Genomic DNA, 21,046 nt, shown 5'->3' with positions numbered 1-21,046 from the left:
AGCTGTCTTCTTCTTCCTGGCATGAAAAAGCAAATAAGTGATGATCAAGTATTCCAAAAAGACTGGAGTAAATTTATACAATATTTGAAAGATCGTTGTAAGCAATTAACAGCACTAGTAGGGTTATCAGGAGACTTGTAATGAGAAATTTTCTACCTTTCTATATTTATTTAATTTTTGAGGTATTTAGGAATGAGTTATATTAGAATTGGAAAATATATAAAATGCTGTGATATGAAAGCTAGTTTTGTTATTTGTTTTTTTTTTAAACCAGAAGCATTTTTACTTGGTATTATAGGTCAGGACATTAATAGGCAAGATGTTAAATTGTTTTTATATGCAACAACTGCAGCAAGAGTATTGTTAGCCCAGAAATGGAAACAAGAAGAAATTCCGACGAAAGAAGAATGGCAGACGAAATTAATGGACTATGCCGAATTGGACAAAATGACAGGAAGGATTCGAAACCTGCGGGACCAGAGATTTACAGAAGATTGGAAGAAGTATATGAATTATTTGAAGAGCAACTGCAATCAACAAATTACGCTAGTAGGACTACAATAAGTTTTGTAAGGAGGAATATATGAAGTGTTACAAAGTAGAAAAAGATAGAGATATTGGTTATGAGTTTGAAATGTAATAGGGAAGATAAGAAATGCATACTGAGAGATTAGATTGGAAAATTTTCAGACAGGATTGATGGAAGTCAAAAATTTGAATAGGATGTAAAAGTACGTTTAATTACTGTTGAAAATGATATGTTAAAAAAAAAACTAATGAAAAATTATATATATATGTGATATGAAGGAAGGCGATAGGCTCTAAAGAGCCTAAGAAGTGGATAATAATGATGTGATTTATATATGTTTAAATGGAAAATTAATTAAAAAATATTTTTAAAAAAGAAAAAGCGAGGAAATGAAAACACATGAATACAAATAGATTTAATTAGGCAAATGGCATTGCTGGTGGTTCACCTGCGCAAGATTTCCGAGGCAGCGATGCTCAGGAGCCAAAAACATAGACCAGGGATAGGCCAGGGCAGAAATGAATCACAGACCCTGCAAGTGCCCCTATTTCTCCGGATTTGATCCCAGAATGCCCTGCTTTCCCCAAGAAAGGACGGTGTCCCCTTCGGTGCAATTGCAGGCTAAACCCCACCCGGTGGTAATATTCATTGCCAGGTACCCCAGAGAGGCAGTTGCTTTTGGATAAATCCGGCGCTGCTCTTTCCTTCTGACAGTTCTCTGCCGAACCATGCACACATGCATAACTGCAAGGGAAGGAGTTCAGCAGGACAAACAGAGGAGTTAAAAATGTGTTCACCCACTCCATGCAGATGGGAGACTGGCTGTTGCAGGCACAGGCTGAGCTGCTACAGCCAAGGTAAAGGACCCCTGACCATTAGGTCCAGTCATGACCAACCCTGGGGTTGCGGAGCTCATCTCGCTTTATTGGCCGAGGGAGACGGCATACAGCTTCCAGGTCAGGTGGCCAGCATGACTAAGCCGCTTCTGGCGAATCAAAGCAGCACACGGAAACGCCGTTTACCTTCCCACCGGAGCGGTACCTATTTATCTACTTGCACTGTGACGTGCTTTCGAACTGCTAGGTTGGCAGGAGCAGGGACCGAGCAACGGGAGCTCACCCCGTCGCGGGGATTCAAACCGCTGACCTTCTGATCAGCGAGCCCTAGGCTCTGTGATTTAACCCACGTCCCACTGCAACAGCCAAGAATATGCCCTAATTAGATGGATCACATATTTTAAAAATGCAGAGAGCAAGGCATTTGCTTAATCACTTGAAACCATCTTCTTTTTCCTGACCTTGTCTCGCCATGGTGGAAAACCGGCTGTGTCTAATAAGGAATTAAATATCATAAATAAAAAAGGTAGCAATTAATTGCGTAGCCTTTTTTTATATAAAGAGACTTCCTTTGTCACACTCTGCCGGTTTATCAAATCGAGGTCCATTACGGTTGTCTTCTCTCTCAATTGATGGTGGCAGCCTAATCAGAAGGCCTTCTCTGTACCGGTGCTGGCCCATGATAAAAGAGGACAAACATATAGAGCGCATATAGGATTCTATCAGTCTTATATTGTGAATTACAAATGTTCAGAATGTCAGTTTAATGAGTCATGCAGCAGCCCTCAATGTTCTAAGTCACTGGTCCAATTAATTTTTTTACTGCACCTAAAATGAATTGGAAGATCACTGTGGAGTAATACGACGGTTTCTTCTGCCTGCCCTCAACATCTCTGTTATAAATGAGGCTCAGCCAAGCTTTGGAAACATGTTACAATTAGCCAACTTGATTAACTAAGTAATTATTTGGCAGAGGATTCAAAATGTGTCTACTTTGAATTCCAAGTGGCAATGAAAGAATGGACAGGTATAAATACCCTCAAAACACCCCTTTTCTTTATGATTAATTGGCTTGATGGGCTTGTTATTAAAATAATGAGTTAAAGGACGTAATTAACTAAAACCCGCTTCATTGCTTGATAGGCCTATCGGAAATTTATTCAAAGCATCTGATTATTGCAGGCAATCCATCTTTTATCATTTGAAATACAGTGGTACCTCAGGTTAAGTATTTAATTCGTTCCGGAGGTCCGTTCTTAACCTGAAACTGTTCTTAACCTGAAGCACCACTTTAGCTAATGGGGCCTCCTGCTGCTGCCGCGCTGCCGGAGCAAGATTTCTGTTCTTATCCTGAAGCAAAGTTCTTAACCTGAAGCATTATTTCTGGGTTAGCGGAGTCTGTAACCTGAAGCGTATGTAACCTGAAGCGTATGTAACCCAAGGTACCACTGTATAGCAAGATGTGTAACAAGAGAGAGATAAAAGGCTGACCACTGGCTCATGGGGTGGTATTCAAATAAGTTTTATTCAGAGTAGCCCCATTGATATTGACCATGAAATTGACCAATTAAAGCATGGCTGCCTAAGGTCCATTAATTTCAGTGGGTCTACTCAGAAGGTGATGGACTTTCCAAGGGAGGTTTTTAAGCAGAGGAAGGGTGGCCGTTTGTCATAGATGCTTTAGTGGAGATCCCCAGGAGGTTGGACTAGATGGCCCTTGGGGTCCCTTCAAACTCTACAGCGCCACGATTCTTTGCCCACTACCCCATGCAACCACCACACTACTCCTCTGTGTGAAATACGCCACAGTTAAGCACATGCAAATATTACAAAGCAAAAACATAAAGATCCGTTCATTTGGCTGACACAGAGATTGCAAGGTCCTATTTATATGAACAGTTTATGTTAAGCATATTATTTTGAACTATTCTATACCAAGCCTGAAAGGCTGCAGTTGTGACCATTTATTGTGCTTCAATATTCTCAGAAGAAGAAGAAGAAGAAGAAGAAGAAGAAGAAGAAGAAGAAGAAGAAGAGTTTAGATTTGATATCCCGCTTTATTACTACCCAAAGGAGTCTCAAAGCGGCTAACAATCTCCTTTCCCTTCCTCCCCCACAACAAACACTCTGTGAGGTGAGTGGGGCTGAGAGACTTCAAGAAGTGTGACTAGCCCATGGTCACCCAGCAGCTGCATGTGGAGGAGCGGGGAAGCGAACCCGGTTCACCAGATTACGAGTCCACCGCACTGGCTCACAGGCAGGAATGCTGAGCTGGTGCCCCTTCAAATGTTGCTGAACTACAAAGGCTATCAGCCCCTTCCAGCATGGCTGTCACAGAGCATGTCGGTCAGTAAATCACACACAGCTCAAAGTTGGAGTTAACTCTTTATTAGCGAAAACATCTGCACAGACTTGACTGAGCATCAGATCCAATGAGCGCAGCAGCATATTCCCAGCGGGTCTTACTGAAAGTCCCTGCCTCCCCCCAGCCCTCTAAGTCCTCTCCTCTCCAGGGTTTTCCCCAAGAGACTATGCCCACCTGCGACCTGTTGTTGCTCTACCCATTTCAGCCCTCTTCTGGTTCTGGGAGACGGGGCTGGAGAGGAGCTTGTTGCAGCAGGAGGGGAAAACACCTGTGACTCTTCACCAGCCTGACTCATCTCTCTCTCTTGGCCTAGCCCTCTTCCCACTCTCCTGCTTCAGCTTCTGCCTCCGATTCTGGCCTTCTCTCTGCCACAGACTCTCCCAGCTTATAAGCCCTGTCCCGTCTCCAGCTTCTGACGCCTCCTGTTCTCCCTCTGACCTCTCACCATGCTCCCACCCCTGGGTGCTGAGCCTTCTTGCCTTGGTGGTTCCCTGGTCTCTGCCTCCCACTGTTCCTCTGCGTTCAACCAGTTCATGACAATGGCCAGGGATCAATGGTGGAAGCTGTGGTTCCAGCAACAGTTGGAGGGCCATAGACCCTGCCCTAAGGTGTAAACTTGCTAGGTCTTGAATCAAACAGGTTCCTGGAACCTTTATAGCGGAGGGGAAGGGAAAACTTTGGCGAGCGCCTTTTTCCTCCCATCTCCATTACTAACATGCTTAGTGACCGATGTCTAGCTTGGTAGAAATCTGCTTGCTACGCTGAATATGTTTCCTCATATTCAAGCAACGTCTACTCTTTTCACAGAAGCCGATTAGATCTAGATTCTAGCCCATTAAATGACCTTCAGGCATCTTCTCCAATCTTCTCTCCCCCAGAATTTTTTTCCATACTGTTGACCATACTTTGCTGCCCTCTCCCAAACACATTTCGTTGTAACTACAGTGGTACAGTACTTAATTCGGGTTAAGTACTTAATTCGTTCTGGAAGTCCGTTCTTAACCTGAAACTGTTCTTAACCTGAAGCACCACTTTAGCTAATGGGGCCTCCTGCTGCCGCCACGCCGCCGGAGCACGATTTCTGTTCTCATCCTGAAGCAAAGTTCTTAACCCGAGGTACTATTTCTGGGTTAGCGGAGTCTGTAACCTGAAGCGTATGTAACCCGAGGTACCACTGTATATTCTTTATGAAGTGCAGCACCCAGTACTAAGTCCAGCAGAAACAATGGCTTATTATTAAGGCACCCTCAAATTGCATTAGCCTTTTCTGCCGCCACAACCAGCTGCTGATTTTATGCAGACAGACAGAGAAACAGGCAGACACATGGTTGTCTTTTTTACCCCATTATCACGTTTGAAGCAATCCAAAAACTGAACGGCACGCAAACAACAACCCTTTATATCATACCTAGGCCTCTTCAGGCCCCCACAATGTTGTGGGTTGGATTCAAGCACACGCCAGAAAATTAAGGCCACACAATGAGAGGTTTTTGTGCTGTTACCCAGCAAGCCTGCTTGCAAAAAAGACCACCACCACAATCCGGTATTTGTGTGGTAAGTGTTATGTACTGAAGTTCTCACCCTGGGCCAGCAGGGGGATACTGTAGATAGTTTTCACTCAGGTCCTTATGCAAATAAGGGATTGAAAGTGACGTTCAGTGATTGGATAGTTACAGAAAATGGTTACTGTTGCGTTCTAGTGGAGCTCTATAAAAGCAGGCAGACTGAACCCTTCAGTTCAGTTCTGTTCTGGCCTGTGAATAAACAAGAGCTGTTTGAAGAATCGCTGTGTCGTCTGATATGTTCACCCACAACTTAACAGTAAGGAAACTGTCAGGAAAACACAATGGGAAATGTGGGATAACAGCTGTTTGATGCAATGCTGTAGAGTGTTCCTACAAACAAATCAGACTAAATGCTAAATAAGCAGCCAATCTCCTATAATATCCTCACAGACTTGGTGCAAACAAATCAGGATGGCTGGAAGTGACCTTACTTTGATTCTCAGGTGGGACCTCTTATGTCTCTCCAACTTTAAAGAATCCTCACAACTTTTGATTCCCATTTTGACTAAGGATCTGTTTGGGGGTTTTTTAACACAGAACATTTAATTGCATTTTGCACTTGCTGTTATGTATGTAACAATGTCACACACATTATACGATGTTGAAATGCTAATGTTTTTTAAATTCCTTTATCATACACACCATTTTCTAGCGTGGGGGGACACAGCTTACTCGGAAGGTAGTTTCTTTAACAAGAAGTGACAAGGAGCAATTGATAATGTACATCTTTAATAACCGCCATCTCTTCCCTGGAACAGGAAGGTATGCATCCCTCTGATAATTTGAATTAAAGACCCACATACCTAGGAATTATTATTCAAATTAAAAATGGTTGTTTCTTGCATTCCACGCTACATTAACCATATTCACAAGATGTTCTTCTTGGGGGGGGGGGGGGAAGCTAAGAGTCCAAAAGACATTATTCCTTTCTGAACATTTATTTCACTATGCGGAGAATGTAGCTGATTCATAAGCTGAAGACAGGTAATAGTTGTTTTCCCCCAGAGAATTAAAAGGCAATTGAAAAAAGGGTCGCTGATACATCATTCCAATTCTATCACAGGTAACTGGGCTTTGGTATTTATCAAAAACCTACACCTTGGCCAAAAGCAACAATAGAGATCATAGCAAGGGTGGTGAGACAATGACTCTCCAGATGTTGGTGGATTATTTGATGCCTTCTGGGGATGTCATGTGACCAGTTGTGCTGCCACTAACTGCCCCACTCACCTGGCCCTTTGATGAGTAGGTTTGGAGCTGGGTGGGCAAGCAAGCTTGGCTTCCGGCCACAGTGGCTGCCCACCATCTTAATTCACCCCAACGAAAAGCCCCCAGCTGACAGATTTTGTAAACCTATAGTGTTATGTACAGAAGTTCTCACCCTGGGCCAGCAGGGGGATACTGTAGATAGTTCAGGTCCACATATGCAAATAAGGGATTGAAAGTGACGTTCAGTGATTGGATAGTTACAGAAAATGGTTACTGTTGCGTTCTAGTGGAGCTCTACATAAGCAGGCTGGCTGAACCCTTCAGTTCAGTTCTGTTCTGGCCTGTGAATAAACAAGAGCTGTTTGAAGAATTGCTGTGTTGTCTGATATGTTCACCCACAACTTAATATATAGGGACGCGGGTGGCGCTGTGGGTAAAACCACAGAGCCTAGGACTTGCCGATCAGAAGCTCGGTGGTTCAAATCCCTGCGACGGGGTGAGCTCCCGTTGCTTGGTCCCTGCTCCTGCCAACCTAGCAGTTCGAAGGCACGTCAAAGTGCAAGTAGATAAATAGGTACCGCTCTGGCGGGAAGGTAAACGGCGTTTCCATGCGCTGCTCTGGTTCGCCAGAAGCGGCTTAGTCATGCTGGCCACATGACCCGGAAGCTGTACGCCAGCTCCCTCGGCCAATAAAGCGAGATGAGTGCCACAACCCCAGAGTCAGTCACGACTGGACCTAATGGTCAAGGTTCTTTTACCCTTTACCTTTTTATATGCTATATGGTAATTTATGGACCTCATAGGTATCTAAAATACATACCAAAGTATGTATTTTATCAAAGTAACTGTTTAACTGAAATACAATTAAGAAGAAGTATATTAATAGTGAATTGGGGGAGCAACAGAGTGGGACCCTAAACTATAGCTTGTTTAGCTTATATGTAAATCCGGCACTGCTGCAACAACTGGAGGCCCACCAGTGCTTCACCCCTGGACTAAAATTTTCTCTCTTGGAAAAACCTCCTTCAAATGATTGTCATCATAGTTTGGAAGGGAATGATCTTTAGATCAAGCCATGGTTGCACAGTGCCATTTAAGCCGTTAAATAAAACTATTAAACCACTTTCCAGTCTGTTTTACTGTTATCACCTCAAGCGAAGGGAAACGCAGCACAGAAAACGTTTTCATCCACCATTCCTTCCCGGGTGCGGAGCGGCGAATTCGGCTCTGCAAAAGCGGGCGTGGTGAGGTCCCGATCCGGCCACCCTCGCGCCACACTGCAGCCTCCTGTGGTTGAAAAGGCATGTTTCCTTTAAGTTACAGATAAGCATGTGTAAAGTAGCTAAACTGGGCTCTGGAATTTCCCTGGGAATGAATATATAACAGACGTGCAATTAATATACCGGTTGCTGCCTGCAAAATTAAGGGGGTTTAAGGGGCGCAAAATGAGTTGATGAGATCTCTCCACCGCAGTAGAAAAAGTAGCAATGCAATGCTCTTCCTTCCACAAGACTGAGCTTGCATGCTGCAAAGGGTTTTGCAGCAAAAGAGCAGAGGCGCCTGCTTGCTTTTGCAGCAAAGTGCAAAGGGTTCAGGCTGTGCACCAGAAGTGTGCAGAGGAGCCTTGCACGCACCAGTTGCAATCCTGCACGCGCAGCTCCCTAGGAGTATAAGTGCACGCTCCTGGAAGCAACGGGAAGCTGTTGTTGCCCCCCCCCCCCGCGCGCAAATTTTGCAGGCGTGGGATGCTAAAAGGTCGAAAGCCCCCTACCCTCCCATGCTAGAGTCCCGATCTGCCCATGGCCGAGCGTGTGCACTCTGACCCTCTGGCAGGAGTACTGGCGCCTGCCGAGGAAGCCCCCTGTGCCCTTGCAGGGAGGCGCGGGCTGGGCCTTGCACAGGGCAGCCCCGGGAGCAGGTGGGGGGCGGAGCTGGCGCCGTCGGGTGCCCGCTTCCCTCCTTGCAACGGGCGTCCTTGGCGAAACTCCTGCTCCTTGCGCAAAGCTGCTGCGCTCGGCTCTGCAAGGAAGGTTGCGCGCACCAGAGCAGCCGCGGGCACCAGGGGCGCCTCGAGGGCCTCGACGCCTCTGTTTAAAACTGGGCACACAGATTAACTGGTCCTTGGGACATAATCCCCGCTGCAGAAAAACAGGAGCAATTGAACCCCACACGGTCAAATCAGTCGTCCCCACAGAAGAGATGCCAAACGAGTCTTCCTTCAACAAGCCGTCGGCCCCGTCGGAGCATCCCGGCCAGGGGGGTAAGGTGGGCACCTTTGGGAAATCCTCTGGCATGGCGGCCGCAGGGACCACCAGCAATGCCGGGGGGCCGGCTCAGAGTCCGGCTGGCGCGGCCGCCCCGTCGGGGAAGAAGTCCCCCCGGCTGCCCAAGTGCGCGCGGTGCAGGAACCACGGCTACTCCTCGCCCCTGAAAGGGCACAAGCGCTTCTGCATGTGGAGAGACTGTCAGTGCAAGAAGTGCAGCCTGATCGCCGAGAGGCAGCGGGTGATGGCCGCCCAGGTGAGCAGAAACCTCCCGGGGGGGGGGACGAGATGCGGGGAGACCCCCTTCCCGCCCCATAAGGATGCCCGGGCCGTTTGCGCGCAGCTCTGGCTTGCAATGCGGCTGGTGGAGTCCCAGGGAAGTGAGCGGGCGAGCCAGCTTAGTCCTTTGCATTTAGAAAGACTCGGGTCCATCCCTGCTCCTCCTCCTCAGGAGTAAGGCCCACGGATAGCACTGGGCCTTTCTCCCTGGTACGGATTTGCAACTCCAAATACTTTTTTCCTGGATTGTTCAGGACACTTTAGGGTGTGTGCGTCATGATTTCTAAAATTAAGGATCCAGTGACAGATCATCTAATGGAAAGGCTGCAATGGTATGCTGGTTTTCCTGGGAGTAAGCCATACTGAACACAGCCAAGCTTACTTCTGAGTAAGATGGTGCTAAAAAGCCCACCGTTCATTGCCAAATTTGAAGCTACCTTGATAATATCTGAAAATGCATCACATCCCGTTATATTAAAAGAAAAAATTATGTTACGGTTGTTAAAACAACAAATGGAGTTTGCTTATTTGTTAGTTAAAATAATATCCATCATGCGATTTCTCTCTGTCGTCTCTGAGTCTTTCTTCCCCGCCCTTGTATATCAGGATTTTGAGCTTGTATTTTGTAGACCGTTATCCACGAAGAACTTATGAATAACGGCTCCATCTTATTTTGCTATATCTACTGATGAAAAAATATATATTAGAATTTGTGTATGTGATGTAAAAATAGAGGAGAAAGGGTTGAAACTTGTTAAGGGAAATCTCTAAACTTAAAAATCACATTGGATCAAGATTTGTTATTTGCATTCTAGAAAGGTATGTGGCTACACTTAAAAGTGCACATAGAAGATGTTAAAAGGGTTCTGTTGTGCAAATGGTAGTTCATGTCCTGCAATTCTATATCCATTTACCTGGGAGAAGCTTCCACTGAAGCCAGTGGGACTTGATTCTAAGTAGGCACATGTAGGAATGTGCTGAGAGTCAAGGGGAAACTTCAACTTCCATGATGAAGACAGTTGAAAGAAACAAAAACTCTCAATTTCAAGCGCTGTTTTTATTCAGCAGACATTTTAGGATTTGGGATTCTTGCAAGTAGGTTGGCTTTAATGGTTATATATGAGCAAAAATATTTCATTTTTTTTCTCTGGTCTTGTGCCATTAACTCATTTAGAATATTTCAGGAATGAAAAGCAAAAAAAGGGCAAAACAACCCAAGGTGTTGAGTTGCAAATTAGTGTGTAAATACCACTCAAATCAATACATTGTTGACTTGTTCTTTCTCTTCCCATTATTAAGCTGTTCTCCCTCCGTTTAAAATGCTATGTAATAACTAGACCTGATGCAAAATCGGTTGGAAAAGATCTGCTACAAATGTTTTCAAAGTTCCCAGTTTTAGAGCGTTTTGAAAGTTTCAGCCACCAGTCCTTAGATAACAAGTAGCCGACATTCAAATCGCAGTTAAACTAAGATATTTGAATTTCTGTGCGTTTCCCATTAACCTAAATAATAGGCATCATCTCTCTCTTAATAGTTCTTAATACATTTAAAAAATACCAGTGATTATACATACACACACACAATATTAAACCAGATCTCAGAATAGAGATGTAGGAATAGCCATCTTTTTCGGTAATAATACATTCGCCTATACTTTATTTCTAAGCGAATGTGCTTAGAAATTGTGCTAGGACCTTAGTATGGATTATATTACTGTGATTTCTCTTTGCTCACTTGTTAAGGAGAAAAACAGAGACTGTCCCATATTTCCTGATGTATTCTGCCTTTCAAAAAGACACTCTTCCCAACATTTAATTCTGCTCTGCTCCAAAATCACCCATGCCATTTCTTTCAAGCATTCCAGAGGAAACACTGCTTGATTGTAAAACGCACATACCAAAAAAACCTCAAATCAGTTTACAAAGAGAAAAACAACAAAAAATTATATTTAAAACAATCTTGAGAGAGATTAAAAATAAATCACGTTATTTAGTAATATAACTTTTTAACCTCAGTCCTAAAGCAAGCCCCCCACTGGATTAGGTCCTTTATTAAAGAAACCTCTACTGTTATTTTTTTTTTTCTGCAGCCGTTCCTTTTCTTCTAGAGGAACTACGCAGATATCTGAGCAGAATCAGAGAACTCTGGATTTCAGTAGTAGTTTCCACCTTTTATTGGAGTGAATTTGATTCTCTCCACACACCCGGGCCTGAATTTGCCATAATTCCAGGTGCAATCCAGAATTCACTGAAGCAAAGGAAATCTTTTCCTTGTTGTCTTTGGTCAGGAGTCCTGAGTCCTGATGATGGTGATTTTATTTGTACCCTGCTCGTCTGACTGGGTTGCCCCAGCCCCTCTGGGCAGCTTCCAACATATACAAAAACATTAAAAAAAAATTTTTTTAAAAAAACCTTCCCTATGTGAACTTCCAGCTTTACATGCAACTTTCTGCACGCATGCAGACAAACATCATAAATGAGGAAAGGTGTATTTGTGCGTGTTGCAGCCCTTCCCCCAGCCTCCTTTTGTGCTGGTGCATGCAAACTGTTTAAAATGCCGTTCTGGTTTTGCTCTGGCATTTCCCATCGAAGTTGCTGCCGTCATCGTTCTTTCAATCTGGAGAGGAAACACCATTTTGCCCCTTCTCTTGTGGGATGTGAAACACAAGAGCAGTCAAGTACAACATTCCTAGAGTGAACATGTTTACTCATGGGGAGGAATGTTTGTCCAGCCAGCAGGTAAACTTCCTGTTTCCTTCTGGGCTGGGACAGACTTCCTGTGTGACTAGAGGTGGGCGTGGCCTCACCTGTGCAGGTAACGACAAAAGCACAGGGCAGGGCAGCCATCTCTCTCTTTTTGACCACATGCATTGAGGAAGCAACATCTGCTTAGCCAAAGATGCTCTCTTGGCAAGAGAGGACAAAGGGACTGTCTCCTTATGAGATAGTTTCCAGGTGTATGTTACTTTTCTAAGCTAAGTCTGCCTTCTGGGATCGGACTGTGAACAGAATATGAGTAAACTCTTTTTATACTTTCATAGAAGACTGTATCGTGTCTTATCTTTTATGAGGGAATAAGGGGAAAATACCAGAACAGTTATTATAGAGGCTTTAGAGAGCCTGAGCAAACGCATCAGCTGTGAGTTTAGAAAGGGGAATGTTACTCTGCTAAATTGTGAACTTGTTTACACAAGTTGGAAAGGCTATTATCAGACAATATATCCTCTCCTGCATCCCTGAACATTCCCACATCTCTTTCCCAGGTTGCCCTGCGAAGGCAGCAAGCTCAGGAAGAGGAGCTGGGCATCAGCCACCCCATCCCATTGCCCAGTGCCACGGAAATGTATGTGAAGAAAGAGAACAACGCCAGTGGGGGCCCTTCCTGCCTCTTGTTGGAGAGCGCCAGCCCACCGCTGCCCACCACGTCAGCTTCCGCGGTGCCAACCTCGTCCACAGGTAAACGCGATGCCAAAAGACCCGGCCCTCACCCTGTAAGATGGCAGTATTTAGAGGCTCTCCCAAGCCAAATAGGAAGCCATCGCCATTTTTATCCCTTTAGCCTTTCATTCAGGAGCATAACCATGTGCTGCCTCACACCAGGTGACATTATTTGTCCATCTACCCATGGCCGGATTTAGGTTTGACGAGGGAGGCCCTAAGCTCCTGAAGGTGATGGGGCCCTTTCTATGTCCAGCTGTCCTTTGTCAAGAACAAATTGTCACGGTTTTTTGTGATGAATACATGCTATATGGTAATTTCTGGATCGCATCTGAGGGATGCGGGTGGCGCTGTGGTGTAAACCACAGAGCCTCTTGGGCTTGCCGATTGGAAGGTCGGCGGTTCGAATCCCCTCGATGGGATGAGCTCCCGTTATTCGGTCCCAGCTCCTGCCAACCTAGCAGTTCGAAAGCACATCAAAGACCAAGGTATGGCTCCAGCGGGAAGGTAAATGGTGTTTCTGTGCGCTGCTCTGGTTCGCCAGAAGCGGATTAGTCATGCTGGCCACATGACCCAGAAAAACTGCGAACAAACATCGGCTCCCTCAGCCAGTAAAGTGAGATGAGCGCCACAACCCCAGAGTCGTTCACGATTGGACCTAACAGTCAGGGGTCCTTTACCTTTAATAGGTATCTCAAAGCCATTTGCACATGTTGCTGTGCAACCAGTCCATGCAGAATGTAGGCACCCTATATATATAGAAAGGACAATCCAGTGATATTTGAGGGAGCAGGCAAGCAGCCGGGGCCCATGACTTATATCACAGGAGCCTACACAACACAAAACATGGTTGCTGTATGTAGGTTTTATTTTATTTGGTTTTTTATCTTATATTTTGGAAATGTACATCCAGGTTTTTTTCTCTTTAAATTTGTTGGGGCCCCCAAGAGAGTGGGGCCCTAAGCTAGAGCTTGTTTAGCTTATACATAAATCCGGCACTGCATCTACCCTGGTATTACAGACTCTGGCCGGCAGCTGCTCTCCGTGTTCCCAGCAGAGAGAGATCTTTTCCTGCTAGCTGACCATTTTTTAAGAAGAGATGCCAGGGATCTGGGATCTTTCTTCATGTGCAGCATGTGCTCTGCTTATGCGCTGCATCCTGTATCCAAACGAAATCATCTGCAGTGTGTTTGTGCAGTTTGTGAGAGTGTGTGGCATGCCCACCTTGTACATTTCTCCCGCAGGAGAATGCTCCCGGTTGTTATTAGACAGAAACAACGTTGTTTTTGGGGAAGGGGATAAATACGGTGTGGTCTCCACCATCCGGACCACCAGGACATAGTTGATTTCCCACAGCAAGTATGAAGTGGGGGGGGGAGACACACACACACGGGGCAGCACTCCTCGCTTTGATTTTGTGCTGCACTGTGCCGTCCGTGTTGTGTTGTGGCATGTTCCCAGGCAGCCATTTTGTGCCTGGAACCCTCAGCGATGTTTGCCAAATTGCGGAATGTGCCATCTGGTCAAAAAGGGTTCAGGAGGCTTACGGGGACTGCAAGGTCCGTGTCATGCTCTCTACTGTTGCTACACAGATGTTGGGGGGCAGCTGCACATTATGCTTCAGGCAGGTGCCTTTTTACAGGTGTGCAGCTCAAATATGTGCATTTTTCCTTGGAAATGGGCTCCGCTGGGTTCAAGGGAGCCTCACTTCCGGAGAAATGCACTTAGCATAGCTGTCAACTTTTCCCTTTTCTTGCAAGGAATCCTATTCGGAATAAGGGAATTTCCCTTAAAAAAAGGGAAATGTTGACAGCTATGGTGCTTAGGTAGCCTGAGAATATTGTGGGATTTGATGGGAAGGGGACTGTCAGCATCGAATTATTCACTGCCGCCGAACAAATATGAGCACCCGCAATCCTTGCTCAGTAGCTCTGTTGATGTCCACGGGGGTCAGAATTCCTTTCTGACATTTCCAGAGTAGCAGCGGCTTCAATTTCACCTTGTCGGGATCCCTGCCCCCCCTTCCTTCCTTGCCGCCCTGAGGTCTAGCAGTTTTTCTTGCAAACTTCATCACACCGAACATAGTTTACAGGGAGAGGAATAGGATGTGAAGGAGCCACACAAATCATACAAGGTACCAGGGAAAAAAGTCTTTTTCTCGCTGTATCCATTTTATTGGCAGGTCAGAAATATTACAGCGCATTGAGAGGCCAGAGACAATTTTTCTAGCCTCTGGTGACATGCAGTTCTTCAGGAAAATAAAAAATAAAAAAGCAGGCCGGGAAGCCGTGGTGCCTTGCCAGCATGCACATACCTCATTGTAGTCATGGTAACACTGGTTATTTTAAAAGGAGTTTGCCTGAGTTGGGGGGAAGAATAGGAAAAAGCTGCAGTAGGGCCTGAACTTTAGGTCGGGGGGAAACGCTCTGGAATTGTGCATTCCTGTTCTCCAGAAACTTGCTCCCAAGCAATTGTGCTTGGAATTGCAGCCTTAACATGTGGGCAGTTTATGATGGTCAAGCGCCAAAATAAGGGCCACCACTTGCAGGAATTCAGGGTAAATCTGTTTAAACAGGTATGGATTAATATCCGTGTTGAATGATGGGGATGGGATGCCCGTGGAAGCCTCTAACCCACTTTCCTAGCTAATGCTAGAGGAAAATTTGAACCAAGCATTTTTGCAGTGGGATAGTCTGCTGGACCTGAGGGTCATATTCGACGTGTGGCATTAATCTGTCACCTGGAAGAAGTGAGCATGTGGGTCCTTTTTTAAGAGCAAAAGTAGTTGAACTGAGATACAGTGGACACTCAGGTTGCGAACGTGATCTGTGCGGGAAACATGTTCGCAACCCGCAGTGCCACGTCTGCGCACACACAGGTTGCGATTTGGCACTTCTGTGCATGCACAAAGCGCGATTTAGCACTTCTGCGCAAGTGCCAAAACCCGGAAGTAACCCGTTCCACTACTTTGGGGTTCAGCGGGGTGCGCAACCCAAAATCATGCAACCCAAAGCGTCTGTAACCCGAGATATGACTGTACTTGATGGAGACGAGGTGTGTGGGTGGCGGGGAATTAATGGTCTTCTTCTTTGGCGATCCCTCGTAGCCGAGTAAGATTGTCTTCCATGAACATGGTTTTAACAGCAGAGTCCGTAAGTGACTGTGGAGGCCAATTCTGGATTCTCTCGTGGCCTACAAAGAATTGATAAATCACATGTGAAAGGTTTATACTTTCAAACACATCCCAAGTCTTCATTTCCAAGTACGCTTTTTTTTATTCGTTTGAATATATAATTTCATTAATTGGATCTATTTTTATCAATTAGTTGTATAATCTTACATTTCTAGAAACGAAGACTTTTCCATAGGAAAATATAGCAGAGGAGAATTCTTCCTTCCCCATCACTGGTAACCTGGGCGTTGTAAGAATCACACTCAAGCCCTGTGGGCGCTCCGATGGCCACAGACAGCTTCCGGAGCAACCATGTTCTATATTAACATTGGGCATTTAAAGGGCATGTGGTTCTAGTCCTCATGGAACTTGGTTGCCCCAGATATAAGGTAAAGGGACCCCTGACCATTAGGTCCAGTCGTGACCGACTCTGGGGTTGCGGCGCTCATCTCGCTTTATTGGCTGAGGGAGCCGGCATACAGCTTCCGGGTCATGTGGCCAGCATGACTAAGCCGCTTCTGGCGAACCAGAGCAGCGCACTGAAAAGCCGTTTACCTTCCCACCAGAGCAGTACCCATTTATCTACTTGCACTTTGACGTGCTTTCGAACTGTTAGGTTGGCAGGAGCAGGGACCGAGCAATGGGAGCTCGCCCCATCGCGGGGATTCGAACCGCTGACCTTCTGATCGGCAAGTCCTAGGCTCTGTGCTTTAACCCACAGCGCCACCCACATCCCTTGCCCCAGATATGCACATGGGGAATTAGTGGGTTGAAAATCAGACTTTTAATGTGATTATTAAGATGTCATTGAGAAGACTTGTCTCTCAGCCCTTTTCTTTCTTGCCATATTGACTCTGAACATGTGGTCCTCTGTGGATGTTCGGAAGTGGTACGTGTTGTCCCATCCCTCGGTCTTTTAATCAGCTCCTTGAAAACACCGATTCCAGAGTTCCTGGCTAAGGAGAACAAATGGAGTCTGCTAGACCTGAGCCTTAAAGCCACCGTACAGTTCGTCCAGGGTACAGTTTGTACAAAATAAATAACAAAAACAGATTGAGTCTCGCCCAGTTTCTCTCCAGTTTTCTTGAAATCCTACTTTGGAATCCAGCCCTGAGTCGCTGTTTTTTTTGAATATCTTATTATGAAAGGTGGGCATAGATAAATCTGAGCAGATCAAGAGACGGGTGACAAAAATGATGTACGGCTTGTAGAAAAAGAGACTGCGGGTTGATATAACAGTCTATAAATATTTGAGAGGTAATAATAGGGAAGAGGGGGAGGGATTATTTACAGTGTTTGAGGCAATAACAAAGAGCAGTGGCTTGAAACTGAAAAAAAACCTAAAAGTACAAGGAAAATAATTTAATTAAAAGACACTTCCTTTCCTAACTAGAAATGCAATTAGGCAGTTGAATGGCCTGCATGGGGGAAAGGAAGTTCTTCAAGCATCATTGCTGGAGGGATTTAAGATAATTGCCTGGGCTGGTGTTGAAGACAACTCTTTAGACTTGCAGAGGTTATATATTTCTGCTTACCACCCCGGCCAAAGGTAGCTGATTAGCCATATTCAACTTTGCTGTGCAATAGACCAAACTGGGCTGTGTCCGAATGAGGGTGAATGGATTGTCGGAGGGTCTGGAAGAAAAGCAGGAGCTGTGGGTGCTTGCTCTGGAGAAGATAAGTTGTAGACGATAGCAAACTTATATACATTGAGGGTTGTCAGAGAAGATGGAGCAGGCATGTTATGTGTTGCTGCAGGGGGAAGAATGAGCAGGGAAGCAAATTTCATCTAAACATTGGGGGGGGGGAACCAACTTAATGGTATGAGCTGTTCATCCAGTGGAAAAGACTGCCTATGAAGATGATGGAGATACTCAAGGCTAGATGGCCGCTAGTAAGAGATGCTGTGGTTGCATCCTTTATGGTTCTTCTTTGGTGATCCCTCGTAGCCCAGTGAGATTGTCTTCTATAAACACGGTTTTAACCATGAGTCCGCACTTGACTGTGGAGGCCAATTCTGGAACCACACAGTGGGGGACATTGGTTTCTGGGCGGGAGTTGATGTGGATGTGGATTTGCCAAGCATGCCTTCCTCTTAGCACGTTTCTCCCTTGCGTCTTGAGTTCGAGTGTCTTCAAAGTCCATGACACCTTTGGTAAAGGCTGTTCTCCAACTGGAGCGCTTGCAGGCCAGTGTTTCCCAGTTGTCCGTGTTTATACTACTTTTTTTTAGATTTGCCTTGAGAGAGTCTTTAAACCTCTTTTGTTGACCACCAGCATTGCGCTTTCCATTTTTAAGTTCGGAATAGAGTACGGTAGTTGCTTTGGAAGACGATCATCAGGCATCCGAACAACATGACCAGTCCAACGAAGTTGATGTTGAAGAATCATTGCTTCGACACTGGTGATCTTTGCTTCATCCAGTACACTGACATTAGTTTGCCTGTCTTCCCAAGCGATGTGCAAAAAAATTCAGAGAACCCGTTGATGGAATCTTTCAAGGAGTTGGAGATGGCGTTTATACTATTTGTTCCAAATGTTCTGCATTTGTAAGCAATACTTTGCAATGGGGAAGACTTGGAATGACCTTAGGGCTGTGGGGCACTTTGCACATGCCACATGTCTGAAGCACATTCCCTCCTCCACACAGGGTTTGTTAAGAGTCCTGGGAGTGCTATCTCTACGGATTCCTTGAAGAGAAAGACGCGCTGTAATTGCATGATGCGCACACATCCACTGACAATGCCAAAGCTAGCTGGAGGTTTTTGCGATTGTAACATCCAAACGCAATCCCTTTTCAGCAACGCTTGGGTGTGAGAAGCAAGTGCAGGGCTTTCCACACATGGTTCTCCAGCTAATTTTTTTTTTTTTTTGGACTACAGTTCCTATCATCCCTGACCACTGGTCCTGCTAGCTAGGGATGATGGGAGATGTAGTCCAGAAGCAGCTGGAGACCCAAGTTTGGAAAGCCCTGGACTGCTTTGCAGAGCTAAAGGCAATCCCTTGGCATCTTAGGGCTGGAGTCTGTGCACATTTTCTCATTGAACATAGAGGGGCTCACTTCTGAGTAGACATGCGTAGGATCTCATGGCATGCCAGAGAAGCGATAAAGGCAACAAGGGCAAAGAAGAGGTTTTTCACCAGTGGCTCGCAAATTTAGTTTCAGCCCTCTGCACACTGTTTGTAGAACAGACAAGGTAACTACGAGGAGTAAGAGCTAGTAGCCGTTAATAGTGCCCAATATTTTAATTGGGCCTGAGAATTTTTTTATTGATTACATTGAGCTGATTAGTAGTGAATGTTGCCTCACTCAATCATTGGCACCGTTCTCAGAGTGCCAGGATCGGCCATATAATAATAATTTATTATTTCTACTGCGCCCATATCACCCGGGACCGCTTTTGCAAAAAAAGGAAGAAAGCTGATTCTGTTTTAAATTGGTCGTGATTAATTCTGAGCAAAGGGAAAGCATAGAGAGATAAATGTATTTCTAGGATAGAGCGTAAGTTCGATTGCTGATCACATTTTAAACTACCGGTATCTTTTGTTTTTAGTGTCACTTCCAAATGCAAAGTCTTTGCATTTGTAACTTGGGTCTCTCATTTGTGTTTTCCGTGTCTTTGCATCCGTTTTTGCTTTTTCTCGTCGGCGGCTCTGAGCTGCAAAGCTCACCCATTGCCCCCGTCTGCTTTATTTCAGCTTTGAGCGGGATATTCCCTGCCTTGCCATTTTCTGCTTTTTAGAAACCACCTGGGCTTCTTTCATCATGTTGCTCCTAATGAAGTGGCCTCTTGTGAGTTCCTATCAGTTGCCACCTCCCTTAGTTTATTTTTAGTGTGAGCTATAATGATTTTATCCTAGTCGTATTTTCTCCAAGGCCTTCGCTTGCAGATACTTGAACAGCTCATACTCCCCTCTCAATATTGCCTTTGATATTCCCTTAATGAAATTTGTTCCATTCTGATTGTAACCACGCTGGTTTTGTTTCTCCCCCTGAAGGTTTTTTGGTTGCTGTTGTTTTTTTTGCTTTGGGATTGTAAGAGGCATTATTGCTGGGCTTTTCTGCTGCCTTACCTTACAAATCTTAATTTCCAGAATATCCAAATGGTCTTGCGCTCGTAGTCTACTTGATGACAACAACACCCTTAGGGTTCAGTTTACGTGTGGCTCTATCATTTATCTTCCCCACCATGTAGCACATCGTGTAACACACGCTAGTCCCCATATGTTTTACTTTTGGGACAGGTTTTGATTTTGAGTGGGAAACTGGCTAGAAAGGAGAAGACCACACTGGTACTTCTTGCCGGCAGATGACGGAACTAGGCATAACGTTTAGTTTTGGCATTGCATGGGCCAAACATCAAGGATTTTCTGTTGCTGCAGCAATGGCAGAACTAGGTTGAAAAGTACCCTTTCCTATTTCAGGCTGCTTCTTCTTTGGTGATCACTTGTAGCCGAGTAAGATTGTCTTCCATAAACACGGTTTTAACAATGAGTCCGTAAGTGACTGTGGAGGCCAATTCTGGATCCACACGTCCTTCCACAGTGGGGACATAGGTTTCCGGGTGGGAGTTGATCACGGTGTGGATTTGCCAAACGTGCCTTCCTCTTAGCGCATTTCTCCCTTGCGTCCTGAGTTCGAGTGTCTTCAAAATCCATGACACCTTTGGTAAAGGCTGTTCTCCAACTGGAGCGCTTGCAGGCCAGTGTTTCCCAGTTGTCAGTGTTTATACTACATTTTTTTTAGATTTGCCTTGAGAGTGTCTTTAAACCTCTTTTGTTGACCACCAGCATTGCACTTTCCATTTTTAAGTTTGGAATAGAGGAGTCGCTTTGGAAGATGATAATCAGGCATCTGCACAACATGACTAGTCCAACGAAGTTGATGTTGAAGAATCATTGCTGCAACACTGGTGGTCTTTGCTTCTTCCAGTACACTGGTATTAGTTCACCTGTCTTCCCAGGCAGGTAGAGCAGAACAGCTGCCAATAATATGGACGTATATTGGATTTGGAAACCCTTCTGGTTTCATGCATACCTCTTTTCCCCAGCCCTAGATTTTCCTTGGAACCATTGTGGGGAGATTGGGGAAGAACCGGGTCTGCCCAGTGGGCCCAGACTTCCCCACCCCATGTGGACCAAGTTTGACATACAGACAGGACTACCCACTTGCCATCAACCCAAGATAGCAGCAATGACACCAGGTTTACTTTATTGGGTTTACAAGAGCCATGTGGAAACTGTTTTTAAATTCCCTGATGTGCCGGGGGGTGTGTGCTAATCTGCGGTGCCTAATTGCTCAGTAATTAACGTTGTACGGCGATCCCTAATGGGAGAACTCTGACACCTTGATATAATTAGTAGAAGCAATGATATAATGGGAAGCAGCTC

At 45.3% G+C, this 21,046-nt stretch overlaps 1 protein-coding gene and 1 long non-coding RNA gene across 2 annotated transcripts in view; one reads left to right on the top strand and one right to left on the bottom strand.

The window, feature by feature from the left end:
• The window catches only part of LOC310753099, a 119,627-nt gene that overhangs the window by 26,450 nt on the left and 72,131 nt on the right, over positions 1-21,046 (bottom strand). The window lies entirely within an intron of this gene.
• Positions 8,034-21,046, top strand: part of DMRT1 (doublesex and mab-3 related transcription factor 1) — a 62,134-nt gene continuing 49,121 nt past the window's right edge. Inside the window, exons 1-2 of the mRNA XM_083593786.1 lie at positions 8,034-9,024; positions 12,310-12,502. Of these exons, the coding sequence (XP_083449912.1) occupies positions 8,704-9,024; positions 12,310-12,502 (514 nt within the window). The 5' untranslated portion in view covers positions 8,034-8,703. The remainder of the gene's footprint in view (positions 9,025-12,309; positions 12,503-21,046) is intronic.

Source organism: Podarcis filfolensis, assembly GCF_964270895.1.
Source record: "Podarcis filfolensis genome assembly, chromosome: 17".
NCBI classification, from domain to species: domain Eukaryota; kingdom Metazoa; phylum Chordata; class Lepidosauria; order Squamata; family Lacertidae; genus Podarcis; species Podarcis filfolensis.
This window is presented reverse-complemented; position numbering and strand designations above follow the sequence as displayed.